This window comes from Muntiacus reevesi, chromosome 2 (genome assembly GCF_963930625.1).
Source record: "Muntiacus reevesi chromosome 2, mMunRee1.1, whole genome shotgun sequence".
Lineage (NCBI taxonomy): Eukaryota > Metazoa > Chordata > Mammalia > Artiodactyla > Cervidae > Muntiacus > Muntiacus reevesi.
Window position 1 is genome coordinate 112377994 of NC_089250.1, and position 20423 is coordinate 112398416.

Here is a 20423-nt window from a genome sequence, read left to right on the forward strand (position 1 = left end):
TCTCCACGTTCCCCAGTCCAGGCAGGTGGCCCAGGCCTGGGCACTCTGCAGCCATGCTCAAAGAGCTCTAGAGCAAAAGCAGCGCCTGCCCATACCAGCCCATCACCAGGCCCGTGAGTGTGCCCAACACACCGGGGGTGGGGAGGAGCAGTGGACTGTGGACCTGTTTACTCTGGCTTGACCTCCTCACCCAGAACCAGTGGCACTGTGACCAGCGGAAAGGCTAGTTACGCAACCACCCCCGTCGCAGCCTGCCAGCCCCTGAGGCCCGGCCCGGCCACCAGGCCTGGTAGCAAGACGGCTTCAGCCTAGCCGGCCGGCCTCAGCTCCCACAGCCATTTTCCGTCCAGGCACAGGATGCCCTGCTGACAAACACCTGGAGACAGCAGAGGCCGTGGGAGGGAGCTAAAAATAGCACAGCTAACAACAGAGGACTTTTCCAGATCGTCAGGGTCCTGTTATTCCTTGCCCATGGGCAGGCACCCAAGCTTTCACCCTTCTCCAAAGCTCATGCTAAGAACAAGCACAGGAGGCCTCCTAAGTCACAGTGCTCAGAAGTCACGGAAAGAGCCTGTCCTGGAGGCCAGGCCTAGGGATGGGCAGGCTGGGTCCACTTTCACAACCTCACATCCCCAGTGGACTCTCTCGGGCCACCCCCACTCTGACCAATTCTCAGGGCTGTCCACCTTTTTGGACTCTCAGGTTCTTAATGTTTCTCTTACTTGTTTGACCTTTAAGAATTATGGACCTTGTACTGCATTTTTAACTTCACTTGTATCATACTCACTCAGCCAGATGCCTAGAAGAGTCACACGTATGGACGTGTGGGTTGCACAGTGCACAATTCCAGGGGAATTGTGATGGGAATGGTACCCCAGAACCATGCAATGTGGCTACCGGTGTTGCCAGGGAGGAAATTATGTCTTACACAACCCTGAGTCCCTGGAAAAAGAATAGCCACACTGATAAAGATCCATGGACTGATCCATTCGTATCTGCTACCAAATATTCTGTGCATGGGGTTTGGCAGGCACAAGGCCACAATGCCCAATGGTCTAGAAAGAAATCCATAATGTGATACAATAATGTATTTTCAGGCCACGTAAGTGAAGGGGGCAAGGGATCAATCTTTCCAAGGCAAGGGAAGATTCACAGCCACTGAATAAGTTACCACTACCTCCTTCTGAGTGTGCAGATTAAATTCTCTGGCCCACCGACATTTGAAATGCACTTTATTTATAGCAGGCCAGGGAGCTCAGAGATATTTATTTGCTTTTCATAGAATTTCCATTCTTTTAATAACACAGTTGCAGAGCTTGAGATATGAGCAAATAGCATGTAGGGCATCACTCCACATCAGGATGCTTGGTTCAGAGTCTACAGAAAAGCCTCTGCTGGTGGGTGTCAAACTATCTCACTCCTCCACACACTCCTGAATGAGTGCCCCTGCCCTTCCCACACATAACTCAGGAGGGTTTGCTTTTGTTTTTTCAATTTATTTTTTAATTGGAGTAAAATTGCTTTACAATGTTGCGATGGTTCCTGCTATACAACTGTGTGAATTGGCTGTGAGTGTACACAGACCCCTCCCTCTTGAGCCTCCCTCCCACCCCTGCCCCACCCCACTCCTCCAGGTCATTGCAGAGCACTGAGCTGAGCTTTCTGTGCTACATAGCAGCTTCCCACTAGCCATCTAGTTTACACTCCCTGGTAGCTCAGCTGGTAAAGAATCCGCCTGCCATGCAGGAGACCCCGGTTTGACTCCGGGTCGGGAAGATCCGCTGGAGAAGGGATAGGCTACCCACTCCAGTATTCCTGGGCTTCCCCGGTGGTTCAGATGGTAAAGAATCTGCCTGCAATGCGGGAGACCTGGGTTCGATCCCTGGCTTGGGAAGCTCCCCGGGAGGAGGGCACAGCAACCCACTCCAGTATTCTTGCCTGGAGAATCCTCATGGACAGAGGAGGCGGGCCGGCTACTGTCTATGGGGTTGCAAAGAGTCGGACATGACTGAGCAACTAAGCAGAGCACAGAGTATCCATGTCAACGCTACCCTCTCAATTCACCCCACCCTATCCTTCCCCTCTGTGTCCACAAGTCTGTTCTCTGCATCTGCACCTCTGTTCCTGCCCATTTCTCAAGATTTTTAAAAATACATTTGAATTCTGCATCCTACTCCTAATAGCTTCTGTATATGTGTTAATATTAAAACTATGTTTTTATTCAAAACTTCCAGGAAGACTCATAATCAGAAAAATGCCCCAATATGTATTCAACGCCTCCACCTACACCTCATCACAGGGATATGGTATATGTGCCCTATTCCATAATGTGTAGTCTTGTATTATTTGATGTGAATGTCATAGCAGCCCTACAGTTGTGCAGTGACCAACCTGCACAACTGCCCACAGCACACCTGCCTGTTGGGTAGAGAAAAGGTGATGAACCCACTGACCAGCAAGGGAAACCAAGACAAGAAGAGAGTCAAAGGACTAGCTAACCCTTAAGGTTCATTTCTATCCAGAAAGTATAGAACTTTCTGAACTTGTCCAAGGGAATCCCACATCTTATCTAAGGATGACGCCTGACTCTCTACATACTATATCCTCTCATCAGTCCTAGGTCTTCAAAGTGTCCTTCAACATGTGGCAGGGATGAGCTGAGCAGCGCCCAGGAGCAGTAACTGTAGGTGGACAGTGCAGGGGTGAGACACATGCAATCCACTGCCCACTGCCTGCATTTACACCTGGCGTGGCCCTCACTACTGTGTGGCCCTGAGCAAGTCACTCCACCTCTCCACGTCTCTGTTTCCTAACCTGTAAAGCGACGATGAGGATGCCGCCTCTGTCACTGGGTTGTGGCGAGGATTAAATCACATAAAGAGCTGAGAAACTGCCAGACACACAAATGCTCGAAGTCTATTATCCAAAAAAGAAACAGAAAATTACATTCTTTATGCCTCGTCTTCTAATTTGCAAACTGGGAATCATAAAAATGTTCACTCCAGGACTTCCCTGGTGGTTCAGTGCTTAAGAATCCGCCCGCCAATGCAGGAGACACGGGTTCGATCCACATGCTGCGGGGTACTAAGCCACAACTACTGAGCCCTCATGCCTAGAGGTTGTGCTCTCTACGTGTGAGAAGCCGGCACACCACAGCTAGAGAAAGCCCGCATGCAGCAACCAAGACCTGGAGTAGCCAAAAATAAATTAATTAATTTTAAAAAAATGTTCACTCCACAGGGTTCTTTTGAGGTTTAAGCAACATAATAAACATAAGGAATTTTAAAGGACTGCTTGATGTCATAGTAACTACTTTAAAAAAGTTTCTTAAAATTTTTCCCTAAAAAGCCAGTTACCCCAGTTCACACAGAAAGACAGAAAAAAAAAGCACTGGTAAGCGTGGAGATCAATGTAATGTCTGAGGAGGGAGAGAAAAGACCAAGAGAGAATGTTTGAGAACAGGTGCTGTTTTCTACAACAGGCGGTAGACAGGATGTACTAACAATGACAGGTCTCTGTTCTGAGCGAAGCTCTCCAAGGTCAGGAAGCAAAGAGGGGCAGGGGTGAACAGGCACTGGTGGGGCGGGGAGGAGAGAATGGGAGCGCTCTCTGGCTGGCTTTTCTTTTCACCATTAAAACTGCTGTCAAGCCTTGCCTAGCATTTAAATAGCATCATCCCTGGAGATAGCTGTTTCAGTTTCATTACAGTCTGTGTTCATAGAGTACAAATAGAAACCTTCGTGATTTTATTAGTTTCCATGCAACTCAGGAGAGATTTGCATGATAACATTTCAGTTCCTGACTTAAAGAAGGGTCCAATTAAAAACAGAGTGCTTGCATCGCCTGTCACTGGAAACTGAAAAGCTTCCAGAGCTTTCAAAAAAATCTCTGTCCTAACTGGCTCATGGCCAGAAATCAACTATTCGGTACTACAGATTAAAAAAAATAAAATAAAATAAAACTACACTCTTCAATTTTTTAGTTTATTTTGTAAGAAATACTTGCAGGATGCCTGCAACCCTCCAATAAAATATAACAGAAAATCTAAGGAAAGTATTTTTGTCTGAGCCTCATCAAGTCCTAAATCATCACCAATTCGCTCAATAAAGCCCCAAAACTACCTGGCACTCTGTGGATCTGTGAAATATTAACAGAATGTATCTGTGACCAGTTAAAATTTAATACATGGCCCCGGTAGCATAATCTGATTAATGTTATATAACCTAAGAGACTATTGAGCAGGTTCCGATGTGCTGGCTATGACTTGAGGCGGCATTTCAGAAGTTACTGACTCTATCGGACACTCTCATTTGCCACGGACACTGTGGTCATCTTATCCCTGATTCTGGCCGCTGGAATGCTCCATGGAATACGACTGAGATGAACAGTCTCGCTTTGGGGTTGTCTTCTGGGGCGAGTTAAGGAAAAGCATGAAAGTAAGCATGCCCTCCTCTCAAATCAGATGTTTCTTTTTATTCCCAACCTCAACAAAGCCAGTCTATCATAGTGGACTGTTTATAGTCTAGTCTATAATCTAAGTCCATGGGGTCGCAAAGAGTCGGACACGACTTGGCAACTGAACAATAGCAACAACTATAATCTAAGACTTTTTCAGCCTTTCCCCCACACCAGAAACTAAAACTAAAACTTCAATAACAGTGTGGTTATGTCATTTGAAGTAACAGCACAGTCACAAGAATCTATTTCTGAGACTCTTTTTTCTTTAAATGATAAGTTTGATGGTATTTCCAATGGGGCCTATGTCCCCAGACTGTAATTCTTAAATACGCCACCTCATCAAAATCAATATGGAAGTTCTGGGGACAGGTCAATCAAATTTCACTCTGGGGATTCATAAAGGAACCAGATCTGCTCCCTGGACCCACTGCCTTGGGTAAGTTAATCTTGGGTTTTTTATCAGGCAAAAGTGATAGCTCTGAAATCTGATTTAAGAAATGGCTGTCCATTAAAAAGAATGAAAGAATGTCATTTGCAGCAACATAGGTGGACATAGACAGTGTCCTACTGAGTGAAGTAAGTCAGACAGAGATGCAGAAATACCATATGACATCTCTTATATGTGGACTATAAAAAGAAATGATACAAATGAACTTACTTATAAAACAGAAAGAGACTCATAAACTTAGAAAACGAACTTATGGTGCCAGGCAGAAGGGATAGTTAGGGACTTTGGGAAGATCATGTACACACTGCTATATTTAAAATGGATAACCAACAAAGACCTATTGTATAGCACATGGAACTCTGCTCAATGTTATGTGCCAGCCTGGATGGGAGGGAGGCTTGGGGAAGAAGGGATACATGTGTATGTTCGGGTGAGGCCCTTCACTGTTCACCTAAAACTACCACAACACTGTTAATCGGCTAAACTCCAATAAAAAATGCTTTTGGTATTAAAAAAAATTTTTAATTAAAAAAAATAGCTGTCTACTGAAATCTTTCTGAAATGAATCAGAGAGTATGTTTCACATGAGAAAACTAGGGCCCAGAGACAATGACTTGCCTAAGATACCATAGCTACTTATATATCAAAATAAAAAATACACAAACTTCCCAGGTAGTCCAGTGGTTAAGACTCTGTGCTTCCAATGTAGGGGGCATGGGCTCCAGAACTAAGTTACCACATGCCTCAAGACGTAGGCAAAAAAACTAAAAATCCAGTGTCGTTTAACTTCACACAGTATCAAATGAGACTCTATGGCAGAAAGAGGGTTGCTGGGTCTGTCCTTCTGCTCTCACTATGGGTACCATCAGAACCAAACAGGCCAGCCAGGAAACTTCTCCCGGGACTGCCTGTTACCAGACCTTGGAGGAAAGATATCAGCTGCCCCAACGACAAACATGAGCACCACAGTGAAGAATGTGCTCAAAGATAATGATGACAAACTCCAGGGAGTGGGGTTTACAGGGATTTTCTTCCTTTCTTAAAAAGTTTTATTAGTGGGAAAACAGACATAAACTTAACCATCTTAACCATTTTCAAGTGCACCATTTGGTAATATTAAAGTGAAGTTGCTCAGTCGTGTCCGACTCTTTGCAACCCCGTGGACTGTAGCCTATCAGGCTCCTCCATCCATGGGATTTTCCAAGCAAGAGTACTGAAGCGGGTTGTCATTTCCTTCTCCAGGGGATCTTCCCAACCCAGGGATCGAACCCAGGTTTCCCATATTGTAGGCAGACGCTTTACCATCTGAGCCACTAGGGAAGTCCTTTTGGTAATATTAAGTATATTCATATTACCATGCAGAACCTTTTCATCCTGCAAAGCTGAAATTCTATATCCATTAAACAACAACTCCCTCATCCCCCTACCCCCTGATAACCACCATTCTACTTCTGTCTTTAGGAAACTAGGTGCCTCACATAAGTAGAATCACACATTATTTTTCCTTTCATGACTGGCTTATTTTACCTTGCATAATGTCCTTGAGGTGCATCCATGTTATAGCACACGTCAGAATCTCCTTCCTTTTTCAAGCTGAATAACATTCCATTGCATGTACATACCACATTTTGTCTATCCATTTATCCATCTTTGGGCATCTGGGTTGCTTCCACCTATCATGAATAACACTGGTATGAACAGAAATACGCAAATATCTTCTTTTAGATATGTACCCAGCAGTGGAACTGCTAAGTCATATGGTAGTTGTATTTTCAATTTTTCTGAGGAACCACCATAAGTTTCCCATGGTAGCTGTATCATTCTGCATTCCCAGTGCACCATGGTTCCAATTTCTCCACATCCTCACCAACACTTGCTGTTTTCCCGGCTTTTGACATAGTAGCCACTATGATGGGTATGAGGTATCCTTTTTTCTTTTAATGCCTCTCTGTCCTGTCTACATCTTCTACAATGAATATATATATATATTTAGGATTAAGGACAAAGTATGAAACACAAACTGAAAAAGAAATCTTACAGGTAAGACACAGTAGTACACGAACATTAAGAAATGGATTTCTTGAAGACAAGCAAATTACTGACTTCTCTGATGGGCTCAGCTCAAGACACCATTCCTGTATTCCTGTATTCTTCAAAAATCTTACCACCTGGTCAGCTGTGGCTGCCACAACCTACGGGAGAAATGGCCGTAATTCATGAGCGGTTAAATCTATGCCGCTAAGCACTGTGAGGAAAGCACTCCCAGATGCACAAAGAAGACAAACAATGTATTAAGCAGTGGCCAGCGAATGTTGGTCATGAAAATCCCAGGCACCTGGATAAACCTTTTCATCTTCCAAATCTTTCCTCCAAGTCTCAGGGTCCTTATCTCTGAGCTCTCCATTTGCTAACCATTGTACATCTAATTTTTCCCCTTTCAGAGTCACAAAAAGTATACTTTCCAAAGTCAAGTAAAGAGAAAACAAGTTCAAACAGCATCCTCTCCCTAAGAAAAGAAGGCTGCTCCTGTGTAAACAGGTGCACAAAGAAGAAAGCCCCAGAAACCTTATAACCCCCGGCATCTGGGTCACAGGGCCACACACACCTCACGTTAGCAGTTAATCAGAGGGAACCTCTCACTTGAAAAGCTAAACTCTTCCAGGAGGGAAAGCACGCTTTCCATTGGTCTTTATAGCATTCTGCACACCTTGGGGGTGAGGTCACTTATCATGATTTATTCATTAAGACAAAGGTGAAGGGACTAAAAACAAAATCCATCCAATTACATAGTTATCTAACCTCCAGTTCCCAGAAGAGAAATTCTACTTTTCTTTGTGTGAGCATCTCCTGCCCCCCACTGCCCTCCTTCACCCTCCCCTCTTGCATGCTCTCTTTCTGCTCTGATTTGTTTCTGCTCAGCAAAATAAGGAGAATGACAGCAATGGCATAGAGAAGCCCAGAGGAGAAGAGATAAGATGAGCAGTTGGAGAGGAATAATCTTCAATTCTAGAAGCAGCTGTATTTAAATGTTCCAAAAAGAGACTCAAGATTGCTGTCTGTTCTCCATCCTTTGGGAACAGCCAAGACCTAGAAAGCAGAGTCCAACTCGTGCTTAACAAAGCATCCGCACTCCACATCTGGATTCCTGGCATCACCCCCAAATCACACCTGCTCTCAGCCAAGCCCAGCACTAAACTCTGAAAGAAGCTGAACTTTGGAAATGCCAGGCACGATCCAGTGACAAAGAGGTGACCTGATGGCTCAGGGACAGCCAAATCCTCACCCCAGCTTCCAATAAGACCCAACACAGGGACTTCCCTGGTCTAGTGGTTAAAAATCTGTCTTGCAGTGCAAGGGACACCAGTTCAATCCCTGGTCCAGGAAGATCCCACATGCCGCAGAGAACTAAGCCCATGCCCCTCAACTACTGAGCCCACACTCTAGAGCCCAGGAGATGCAACTGCCCAAGCCTGCATGAGAAGCCTGCAAACTACAACGAAGAGTAGCACCCACTTGCCGCAACTAGGGAAAACCCACATGTAGCAACAAAGACCCACCACAGGCCAACATAAATAAATAAGTAAATAAATCTTGGCATGGGGAAACCTCACCACCTCTGGGGAAGAAGGACTAGAGAGAGTCATGAGAAAGAAGAAGAAGGTGGCCTGCATGGTAGCAACAAAAGTCAAGGGAATTTTACATCTCAAGATCATTGCTGACACCTAAACCCACCCAGCCCTGGGCCTTTCTGAACTGGACTGAATCCAAAATCCATCACCTACCAAGACGTGTTCTGTATGTCTCAGAAACACCCCAGAAGCAAAGAGGGGCTAGTGCAAGGAGAAAGACCTTTCCATTCAAAGGTGGGTTTGTGCCCCCCATGGAACGGTGACTTCAGAAGATCATGAACAGCCCTGTCTCCTCTAGAGATGGGGCAGAGGGCTCCCAGCACTGGTGCTGAAGAGGAGGTAGGACCCCGGCCCCAAAGTACCTTTCTATACTTACAATCCCACATGCTTGTAAACTTGCGAGATCGAGCCCTTACTTGCTATCCACTAACCTGCAAACTTCATTCCCTCTGCTCCTGGACTTGGCAGGAACCACGAGGGAAGAAAGGAAGTCAGGAGAAAGGGGAGAAGGAAGGAACATGGAAGTTCCTATTAACTACCTTTGAAAGGCCCAGAGTCAACTGGATCTGGTCCCCTGGAAAAACCTAGGAGGGAGGGCAGTGAAGCAGCATAAAGAATACAAAGTAAATTTCTCTTTTGGCCATGTAAAGAAGCATTAGTCACACAGGTAATGAGGTCTTATATGGAGATGATTCCGAGGCTCGGCTTGACAATGTTAAATAGATCCATTCTGGACCCGGAGTGCCAATTACATTTCCAAACTGGCAATTAGACACAATGCCCCAAAGACAATCACCAAATAATGCCCCAAACAAAGCAAAGCCCATCTTCAGGCAGCCGTTGCTTTGAAGCTGTCCTTCCATCCCCTGCCTGACTCACACAGCTCAAGAACTAGTGCTCATCATGAACTAATTCTTGTTACCCACCGGTCAGGGGAGACCGGGGTGGCATGAAAACAAAATTCAGAAGTGACTCAAACATCATTTTGTCACTGAATCAAACCCATCTCTTTAACTCAGAGTTTCTCCATAGCTTCTAAGAAATTAGCCTAAAGAGCAGCAAACTCTATTTGTACCTATAACATTCCCACACAGCTCCCCTCACGCTCACTCGAAAACCACTGTGGAAAGGACCCACCCAACATACATGTTTGCTTATATTTACTCGACTCTTCCTGCCCTCAGGCAGGTTTCCAGGCAACTCAGAGACCAGAAATGGGTGTACCCATGAGAAGATAACTGATTTCTTCCCTCCCCTCCATCAAACAGATGGATCTTATTTTTCTTCTAGCACCTAGCTTGGTTCCTGGAACACAGTATGCACTTACTACGGAACAAAAGCAAAAACAACAATAATAATAACCATAAGATTTATCTGAGGACTGGGACTTCCCTGGCGATCCAGTGGTTGGAGTTCCATGCTCCCAGGGCAGGGGATACAAGTTCAATCCTGATCGGGGAACTAAGATCCCACATGCCATTCAGTGCAGCCAAATTAAAAAAATAAAATAAAAAATTATTTGAGGGCCTACTGTGTGCCAGGCATCATGCTAAGGCCTTCATTTAACCTGAAGATGCTCAAGATAAATGTCTATTCCAACCAGGAAGACCCAGAGGAATCGGGTGGAGAGGGAGGTGGGAGGGGGGATTGGGGTGGGGAATACGTGTAACTCTGTGGCTGATTCATATCAGTGTATGACAAAACCCACTGAAATGTTGTGAAGTAATTAGCCTCCAACTAATAAAAAAAATAAAAATATAAAAAAAATAAAAATGTCTATTCCAGGCTCTCCCCTTTGACAGTGGAACAACACAAAAAGCACATCTCCAGGGAAAAGCCCCTGACAGTACGAGCCGTGAAAAACCAGACAGCAGGGTGAGAAAAGGAGCTACTTCCAACTGCCCCTGCTGGAATTCTGGAGAAGGACCCCTGGAGGGCAGCACAGCTCAGGGCCACCCATCTCTGCACACTCAGTGAGCAGGTCTTGAGCCCAACTCTCTCGCATTGCACCCTCTGTGAGAGGGTTTGGGAAGGCCCACCCGGGTCTCTATGGAAAATCAGGCTGCAGTTTTGCAGCCCGCCAACTTCAAACAGTCCGGAGAGCATGGCCAGCAGCTGACTTCCTGGAGCTTCACCACAGGGCAGCCCCCGCTCCACCACGAGCCTCTAATTTTGCAAGAAAGTGGTTTGGTCGAGTCGCCATCCTGGACTTCGGAAAGTCTCACCCCTTGCAGTGGGACCCACTGGCACGCGGGGGAGCCTGTGGGCAACACCTGGACCACACCCCGCACATCTGCAGGACGCCGCCCTGGCCACCATGACCCAGGCCCAAACCAAGGGCGCTGTGGGTTCCTTGGGAGCAGACATGCCGACAATCGGCTTTAGCAGCAAGGGTCCAGACCAAACTGCAGCAAGGCTGAGAGGCCTGAGCCGAGTTTTCTCGACCTGGTTGTCCTGGCACAGTGAACCTTTCTCTTCTCATCCCTTCCCACTGCTGAGGAAACGGGGATTTCCATATTTTAAAATAGCCCTGTCTTCAGAAAGGGACTGCCCGGAGACTGAGGAAGGGACTGGATACTTGCTTCTCAAAGCGTGGTCTGCCCAGCACCTGGGTCTCATGAGAAATGCAGAGTCTCAGGCCCCACCCTGGACCTTCTGAATCAGAATCTGCTAGTTCCCCAGGTGATTTGTGTACATATTAAGGTACGAGAAGCCCCAGGAGCTTAATACAGACTGATGCTCTCTCTGGCCTTTGGAGGAGCAGATCTGACACCACAACTGCACAGCCCTGGAGCCTTCTCCCCAGAGCGCACACCCTGCCTCTGAGGCTGGGCCCCCCCGAGCATCTTTCTCCGTGTGCCCAGGGTCAGCGTTCCACCTGATGCATTTCAGGGACTTCCCTGCTGGTCCAGTGGCTAAGACTCTGTGCTCCCCATTCAGGGCGCCCAGGAGCCATCTCTGGTCAGTAGATCCCACAAGTTGCAGCTAAGAGTTCGCCTGCCACAGTGAACAGCGAAGGTCCCATGTGCTGCAACTAAGACCTGAAACAGCCAGATAAAGAAATAATTTTTTTTTTTTTTTAAGAAAAGAAGCATTTCAGAAAAGGACACTCTCTTGATCTGCTCCCTGCTATGCACAGAAAGGCTGTGGGAGGTCAGAGGTCCTGCGGGAGGCCAACCTTGCCTGGCCCCCAGATAGGGCTTGCAGAGACCAGGGTTCCCCGCAAGGCTCCAGAAGCTGCGGCATCACAGCACCAACACGGCCCCTCTCGTGCAAACAACAGAGGCATCCCGACAGGCGCACCACAGCTCTGACGTCCCAGGAAGATGGTGTTGGCTGCTGTGATTCACAGGCTAGCACGGCCACTGCCATTGTGAGCAGGGACACCCTGGCTGCCCACTTTGAGAAGGAGGTCCTGGCATTGTAATCCAATGCCAACCTGACTGCTTCAGCACCAGGCTCCTCTCGCCCTGGTCAGACAGAGACCCAAAGCAAGAACTCCCTGTAGCAGCCACACAGAGGGATGTTCCCATCCAGGAAAGAAGGCCCTAGTGATCCTTGCCCTGGGAATCCTTCCTCCCCAAGGCCACACACTAGGGCAGCCCTTCAGGCCCCTGGGCACCAGAACACGGTTCGCAGTCACTGGTGTCCTCCTAGGAAAAGCTATGAAGCGGGGTCCCCTAGAGTACCTACCCCAAGGAGCTGTGCTCTGCGACGATCCCTAAGATACAGATGAGGAGACTGGGGTACAAAGTGGCGAAGTCTTTGCCCGAGGTCACAGGCTGACTCTGGGGTACTACCCAGTGACCCTGAAACCTAGGCTGAGCTGCTCAAGGTGAGCATGGCCAAGGGCAGTTTACCCAATTCCTCTCCCGCGGAACTTCTCCCAACCTGTGATGTGACTCTCCAAGGGCCCGCAGCTATGCCCTGACTTTCAATTTTGTCTCACAAGGTAAATTCAAGGGCAGGTGCTCCACAGAACACACTGGGGGAAACACTGCTCTGGGGGCTATCAGGGCGAAGCTGGTCTGGGGAGAGGGACCCGGCGGGGAAACTGTCACAGCCTCAGGGGAACAGGTCTGTGATCACTGGGCTGGGGATAGCAGGGGTGGAACTCATCCTTTCTCAAGGGACATTAGACAGCCATGCATGGCCACCAAACTTTCTACTTGCACTAGGCCTGCAGTTCCTGGAGTCGCATAATGCAAAGCTCATCCACTCTCTTCCCCACCATCAAAGCACTAGCCAAACTGCCAAGCTCCCCTCCACGTCCACATCCATGCCCACGGAGCCTTCCCAGGCCCCGTCTCCCCTACCTGCCAGACTTGGAACAGCCAAGAGTCATGAGCCCAAATCTCAGTGTGACCCCTAACTGGATGCTTGACCCAAGGACGATCGACTCCAGGGTCTAGAGGTCTCCTTTGGTTCAAAAGTTCTATTTGTTGTAGTCAGTGCCCTTCCAGGGTCAAAAGTTCAAGGACTCAAGGAGAAAATTTTAAACTCGCCACTTTGTAAAGCCCTGAGAGCTCCCACTGACAGGCCTGCTAAGTGACAGGCATTTCCTGGGTGGTATATACGCAATACTGTCCCTGCTTATAAGAAACCTACAAAGGAAGCATCATCACACTCTTCTTACAGGTGAAGACAAACAGCTGAACAGGGCTGCCAGCCACAGATGCCCAGGTAACAAGCGTGGACTCCACGATTTGCACTCGGGTCTGTCTGACTGCAGTGTCTCTACGGAAGCGTGCATTTCCACAGGGAGAGCCAGGAACAAGGAGAAAAAGCTCTCAGGACAAGGAAGGTCACCTGCAGCTCCCTGGTGCCTGGGACCTGAGCGCTCTCCAAGGCCACCCTAAGTGATGCCATCAAAGAGGAGCATCTGAAGGTCGTCCAGTGCCGCCAATCTCCAGGATGAGATGAGGCACAGGGGCCAATCTGGAATCAAGAATTCTGAGGCTCTGAAGCTCCAGCCCTGATTGGACGCGCCAGGCCAGACCCTGGGTAATCACCGAGCCGTAATGGGATCTGATGTTTATATTAGTCACGAGCCTGACAGAGAAAACGTGTTGTTTTCTCAGACACAGCCATGGAGACAATACCTCCATAATTCATTACGTGCAGACCAGACTTAGTCGTACACAAACTTCTACAAGGAGGATGGCTTGAACGGAGAACAGGATGAGTCTATGCCTGGCCACGTGAGGCCCCTCCCAGCAAACCACACCACCATAGGAAACTGGCCTCAGTTTCCCCAGTCATTTAAAGAAAAGCAGCCTGTGGGCTGGAGGAAGAGCAGAAGGTGGAAATAAAGACACATAAGCACTCTGAAGCTGGAGAACTGCAAAATGTGTTCTGAGCTAGAGACTTTACCCATAGATCACCAACTCCTTCTACTGTCCTCCACTGAGTCCCAGGGCAGGAAGGGGAACCAGCACTCACAGAACCCAAGCCCACATTTCACACAGCAGGAAAGACACCGGAGAGGCTAAAACCACCCCTTCAAGGTCACAACCTTATTGAGGCTGCCAGAGCAGCTCCTTGTTCACTACAGTCTGCGGCTGACTTTGACCTGGAAACGTCACAGCCAAGTGAATGGAGGGCTCTGATGAAACCCATCAGAGAAAAAGACCATAATGTGAAAAGTACAGCAAAGAATATAGTACCGGAATGACTGTGCCCAAGTTCCAAACAGCGAGAAAATGGGATTCTTTTTTGTCTTTTGTTTCCTAAAGAAGTCCACGTGCCATTCTTTTCAGAACAGTGAAGTCATTCACGATTTGAGATTCGGAGGTCAGAGGGACTAAGGATGAGATGCCTCTTGATGTACACTCAGTTTCGGGTTCCTTTGATCAGAAAGGATAGTACAGTCCCAGAGGCCAAACGCTGTGATTCCAGAGCCCTGGCTGAAGCTTATTCCCCCAGAGTTTCAGATGTGAAAAAGACCCTGGCCTGACCCAGGTCAGACCATCTTGAGGCTAAATCAGGATAAGGGTGAACATATCTGAGGGCTGGTAGAATACTGAGGAAAAGCAGCCTTGGTTTGCTTGAAAAACCCAGCACTAAAATAATTATTCCAAACTGAAGCCAAATGCATTCTTCTGAACGGCATCTTGACAACTACTAAATACTTGGAAAGCAAAAAGAATGAAGGACAAAGAAAAAAAAAAAACAAAAACCAGAGACTGCAGTAAAAACACAGACCTCAAGGATAGAAAGAAAGTTTATAAAGTTTATAAAAGGCCCAAGTAACTACTATTGGGCAAAATGAGATGGCTACACATACTTGTTTAATTGAGCAAATCAAGGGGCAGTGATTCTAGGCATGTTTTTAAAAAGGACTCTAAAGACACAAAAAGTAACCCTATCTCATTCTACACTGGCCTCACATCTTCCCTACCAACTGCAAGCAATCTCTTGTCCCAGGCTGATTCTTTGTAGACACTTCCGGTTATGTCAACTTGGCATGCATTGGAGCTTCAAAATATAGCTTGATATAAAGGGATTGTTCTTTTCTAATGATTGCTGCCAAAAAAACGATTTTCTTGAGAAAACTTACAGAAGTTATGCTTGGTCATCATTTAGGAAAGAGACTCTTTACGTGAAACATCCAATCAGCATTTCATCCCAGGTACTGCGGTAGTACTGATGTACCTCCTAGAGTAAAAAGACTTCAGAAGCTGCGTTTAAAACCCCAGGATCACAAAAACACTGAAACTTATTTTCACTCACTGAAAAAAAGTTCTCAGTATGATCAAGCCTGCCCAGTTCCTGAAAGATAAGGAGGTTGTTTAAAAGTTCACTAAAACCAGTCTAGAAAACATTTGAGATGCGTACAATTCTTTTCTTCCCCCCAAGGGTAGTCACAGAATCTCCGTAAAGGAATTACATTCCCAGACTGAAGACTGCTGGGGAGGCAGTGGAGAGGGAACGTGTGAATAAGAAGACTCTATGAATAAGCGTGGGTTTCCCAGGTGGCTCAGGGCTGAAGCATCTGCCTGCAATGCAGGAGACGCGGGTTCTATCCCTGGGTCCGGAAGACCCCTGGAGAAGGAAATAACAGCCCACTCCAGTATTCTTGCCTGGGAAATCCCATGGACAGAGGAGCCTGTCATGGGGTCACCACAAGAGAGTCTGACAAAACTTAGCAACTAAACAACAACAACAACACGAACAGGCGCCCAGTCAGGAGGGTTAGGCAAGGAGCCAGGTCTAGGGGGGGTCTCAGGGTTAGGATCTTGGGAACCTGCTGGTTTCTCTGGAGTGTGGGAGGTCTTCCAACTTGACAAGTAAGGAGAAACCGCTATAGCCAAGAAGGTAACTCCAGAGAAAACTGGCTGGCTAACAACTGGAGGTCTCAGAGGAGGAGGAGGAGGGATCGGATGATGGCTTTTCTTTTTCTCCCTTATTTCCAACACATCAGTATTTTCCAAAACACAAATGTGCTGCCACAAAACACAGCTGAGCCCCAGTACCCAACAGGATGTATAATTAATGAGCAGGAGAGAAAGAGAGAGCTTCCTTTCACCCTCATATGTCACCCATAGCCCCTGTCTTAGCTACTCCCTCCCAGAAGCAATTAAGGAAGCTGCTACAAGTTGCTGTGCACTGTGGAAGTTTGAGGGGTCCTCGGACTAACTTTATTAGAAAAGACGTGAGCATTCCCGCTCACGTAGATCTGCTTCTACCTTGCACCGTTCACTGCCCCTCTCCGATCCCCCCTCCCTCTGAAAACGCTAGCACTGGTTAGACCCCTCGATTAAAAAGTGGTCTAAACAGAAAGCACCTCGGTCACTCTTTTTTTTTTTTCAGTTCTTTTTTTATCCTGCAGTTTTCTATGAAAAGCTGCCCCCCGCACCTTCAGCCATTGGTGGGGGGGGGGGGGGGGTGGAAAGAGGACATCCCTAGGGACACGACGCGACAGACCAGGCAGCCAGCCTAGCAACCGTGCATAAGGTGTAGCGAGCCTGGGTGCTGGTGGGCGTCTCTGCGCCAGGAATAGCCGACATCCAGCCACCTCAACAACGTCGGGGAGGAGGCTCGCGTGAGAACCGCGGCCTTGGCCGGCTCTCGGTGGTCCACCCCCCCCCCGCTCCAGCGCCACGCTGTCGGTGGCATTTTCGTGGACCTAAAGGCGGTGGCCTGGGGGCGAGAACACAGATGCTGAAGAACTTGGAGCGGGGGATCAGTTCCAGGAGAATATCTAAGAGTCACAGAGGGAGGGGACGTCAGGCTTGCCACCTCGCTACATTCCTAAAAGTGGGATGCTACTCCCCAACTTTCTCTCGCCCCTCCAGGTGCCCCACGCCCTCTGGCCACGTTCCTCCCTCGGGATTCCCTACTTCCAAAAGATGTCCTCCCGTGCCTATAGGATTTTCCTTTTCTGATTCCACAGACTCACCTCCCCAACAGGTTTCTAAAGTGCGGGCTGACGTGCTCCCCCTCGCCCACCCACAAGGAGCCCAGCCCGGGCAGGTGAGCCGCGCGGAAAGCGCACCCACGACCCCCAGCTTGTTCGGTGCCCGCCGGGTCGGCTCTCCCTAACTCCGCACCACCGGCCCCGAGCGGCGCGCGTCCCCCATCTCGGCCCCAGCCGCAGCCGCAAACAACCCTATAATAAATTAAGAGGTCGGGATGGGGCGTCCGCGTCCCGGAGCGCATCCGTTGGGGGCAACTCTTCACCCCCGCTGCGCCGGCCGCTGCCCCAGTCGGCGAGCGCCGGAAGAGCGGAGGGAAGGGAAGACGGCGAGGGGCAGGCAGGCAAGGATGCAGGGAGGCACGGCGCGCTGAGGAGCGAGGAGGTGGGCTGCAGGGGACGCCGAGAAGCGGCGGGGCTGGCGCAGTGGGGAGGCGCCCGGTGCGCGCGTTACCTTCGTTTTGCCCCCGCAGTGGCAGCAAACGGTCCACAGGTACTTGAGCGTCCTCCAGAGCAAGATGATGAAGAGGCCGCCGAAGAAAGTCACCATGGAGGAGGCCAGGAAAGCCCACCACATGCGTTGGCCCCGGCTGTCGCACGGCACCTCCATGGTCACCGGGATGATGAGCGCATCCATCTTGGGCTCGTGGACCGAGGACGAGGAGGAAGAGGAGGAGGAGGAAGAAGAGGAAGAGGAGGACGCGTCTAGGCTGAGATGGTTCGCGTGGATATTGCTGCTCATTCTAAGACTGCTGCCTCCGCCGCCGCCGCCGCCGCCGCCACCATTTGCCATAGCTAGCAACGGGCAGCCGGCGCAGGGGCTCGGGGGAGCGCCTCCCGCCGCCGGCACCACCCCGAACACCCATCAACAGCCATATTGCTGCTACTGCTGCCGCCGCGGAGCGCGAGAAGGGGGCGGGGAGGCGCCTGGGCTCGGGGCGCTGTGCGCGACCTGGCGGGGTGCGCGGAGATATATACAGCGGGCCGCCGCCGCCCGCCCTCCCTCCCCCCGGCCGCCCGCCCGTCCGGGGGGGAGGGGGACGGAGCGCGCGGACAGATCCCCTCCCAGGCCCGCGCCCCGCTCGTCCCGGGCTGCGCCGGGCCCAAGCGCCGAGGGCGAGGGGGCGCCGCGGGCTGCCGGCGCCCGGGGTCTGCGCCGCCCCCGGGCCCGCCCCGGCTCTGCGCGCCGGCCCGGGTGCCCTCGGCTCCGCGCCGCGCCGCGCCGCCCGCCGTGCGCCACGCGTGTGCGCCGCGCACCGGCCCGGGACCCCTCCCCGCACGCCGCCCGGGCAGCTAGCCCGCCGCTCTGGGCTTATTAGGCGGCAACTCGTTAATAATGTCTCATCAGCCCCCTCCCGGGTACCCCCGCGCCAGCCCCTCCTCTCCCGGCTGCGCTCGGCTCTCTCTCTCCGCCCCGGTGTGCGTCGGGCCGCGGCAGGTTCACCGCGCCTGGCCCGCCGCCGATGCCGCTAGCCCATGCTCCCGGGATCCCCGAGCCGCGTCGCCACGCCACTGAGCCTCCTCGGCCTTCATTCGATCTTCCTCCCGGCTTGCTCAGGCTCCTCCTCGTCCCCGTCCTCGCCTCCCGAGCCTCTTCTGCGCGCTCCCCGCGCTCCCCGCCGCCGCCAGCAACAGCAGCTGCAGCAACTGGAGCCGGCGCGGGCTCAGGCCGCCCGAGGCGGGAGGGGAGGAGGCTCGCCACGCTGGCTCGCCTCGGCTCCGGGCTGGGCAGGGGGCCGGCAGACCCCTTGGCGGCGGCCTGGCACGCACCCCTGAGCCCCAGTGCGAAAGGTACAGAGCCCCAAACCCAGGCGCAGGACCCGACACCTCTCTCCAAGGTGCTGCGCCCCCAGCCGAGCGCCCTGGCGCACCCGAGGAGGACCGTCGGGCGCCCGGGGCAGGCCGATTTCCCCAAAGCAGACCACTTTGGGGAGGGGAGAAGTAATCAGCTGTTGATTGCACAGGCCGAACGCCCCAAGATTCTCGGGCTTCGGGAGTGAGGAGCACCCTTCTCCAGAATACACACCCTGGATCGACCCCTATCCATCCCTCCAGGCTCTTCCCTGTCGCCTGTCCTAGGTGCCCCAGTCTCCCGTGCCGGCCTGGGGGTGGTCTGTGACCTTTGATAGCAGCAGCTGGTAGTTTTTGTTTGTTTGTTTGTTTGTTTGTTTTTGCCTTTTCCTTATTAAGCGACAGAGGCTGCCTAAGAAAATAGCCAGAGATGGGCCGGGGAGACCTGGTCTCAGGGACAGTGACAGCTCCTAGAGACAGCAGAGTTCCCTAAAGTCACTCTGTGTTTATCCAGCCTCAGCCTCCATCGTGTGAGGAGGGCAGCTCAAGTTCGGTTCAAGGCCATCTCTCCCCACTTAGGATCTTCCCTTCTCCCCACTTAGAGGTGAAGAAGGCATCCGGGTTTGTTCAGCAGCCTCTGTGCCTTACCACCAGGGGAATTCCCCTCTGATGCTCCCTCTGGACTCTGCCCTTTCTCCTGCTACTAGCTGGACCACAGGTTTTTCCAGCGCTAATTAAAAGGGAGATGATCACACTCTCCCCTCATTGCCCACAGTGGTTTCCCCAAAGTTTCCAGCTCATTAGTTTAAGCTTAATTGGAATTCTCAGGTTCCTGTCAGCCCTTCCTGTGGTGAAGGCCAAGTTAGCATCCTTCATGGTTTAGGCCTGTGCTGTTTCTGCCTGAGTCAGAGCTCAGCCCCTCCCCTTGCCCTTGGAGGCCCTAGGATGCAGGGCAGGCCGGGGCAAGGGAGGGCAAGCTGGGCAGAGAGGTTCAAGGCAGGTGTTTGGAGCTTCCTTCCCTGCTCTATTCAGAACACATTTATTGGGCTTGAGACCCACATCCATTAGAAAAGTTCTCTGTGTTCAGAAACTACTCTGAACACATACCTACTGCACCAGTCCCGTGTACGCAGAGGCCCTGGGTCCTTTCCAGAACTGGGTTGCGGGCGTCAGCCCCAGAAATGCTGTGAGGATGTGCAGGAAGGTGGTCACTGCCCAGAGAGTCCTTGATTTATTGAGTTGGCCCAAAAGTTCATTTGGGTTTTTCCCAAACTTTTTGGCCAACCCAGTATTAGCCTTCTAAGTGGCTATATTTTGCTGCCTCTGGGTCTCAGCATACCAGGAAAGTTAAGGACTTTCCTCAAATTTTAGATTTGAAATTTAAAAGCAAAACATATAAAGATGAAAAGAGCGGCCAAGGATAGAACTGTCTCCCCAGTGGAATATGAAAACCCCAGGATGGATTCCCTTTCCTCACATAATTAAGCTTCTGCAGACCAATGAATCCCCTTCAGGCCTTGCTGGACTTTCCCCATAGTCTGGGTTCCCCTCAGACACCAGCCAGGGGTCTAGCAGCAAAAGGCCACCGGTTGCTTTGACTTCTGTCACTCCAATTGCAGAATCCTCACTGGGTTTCTCCTCCATCATCACCTTCATTATCTCATCATCCTTCCAGAGGGTG

The 20423-nt window shown here is 50.3% G+C and overlaps 1 protein-coding gene across 10 annotated transcripts in view; it reads right to left on the reverse strand.

Moving 5' to 3' along the window:
• KCNMA1 (potassium calcium-activated channel subfamily M alpha 1) overlaps positions 1–18280 on the reverse strand; it is a 748269-nt gene extending 729989 nt beyond the window's left edge. For 2 of the 10 annotated variants that reach the window (XM_065922697.1, XM_065922695.1), the window contains exon 1: positions 17406–18263. In XM_065922697.1, the coding sequence (XP_065778769.1) occupies positions 17406–17744 (339 nt within the window). In that variant the 5' untranslated portion in view covers positions 17745–18263. Of the gene's footprint in view, positions 1–17405 lie in introns of all 10 variants that reach the window. The other 8 variants (XM_065922687.1, XM_065922696.1, XM_065922690.1 and 5 more) reach the window with 5 other exon arrangements.
• Positions 18281–20423: the final 2143 nt, after the last annotated feature.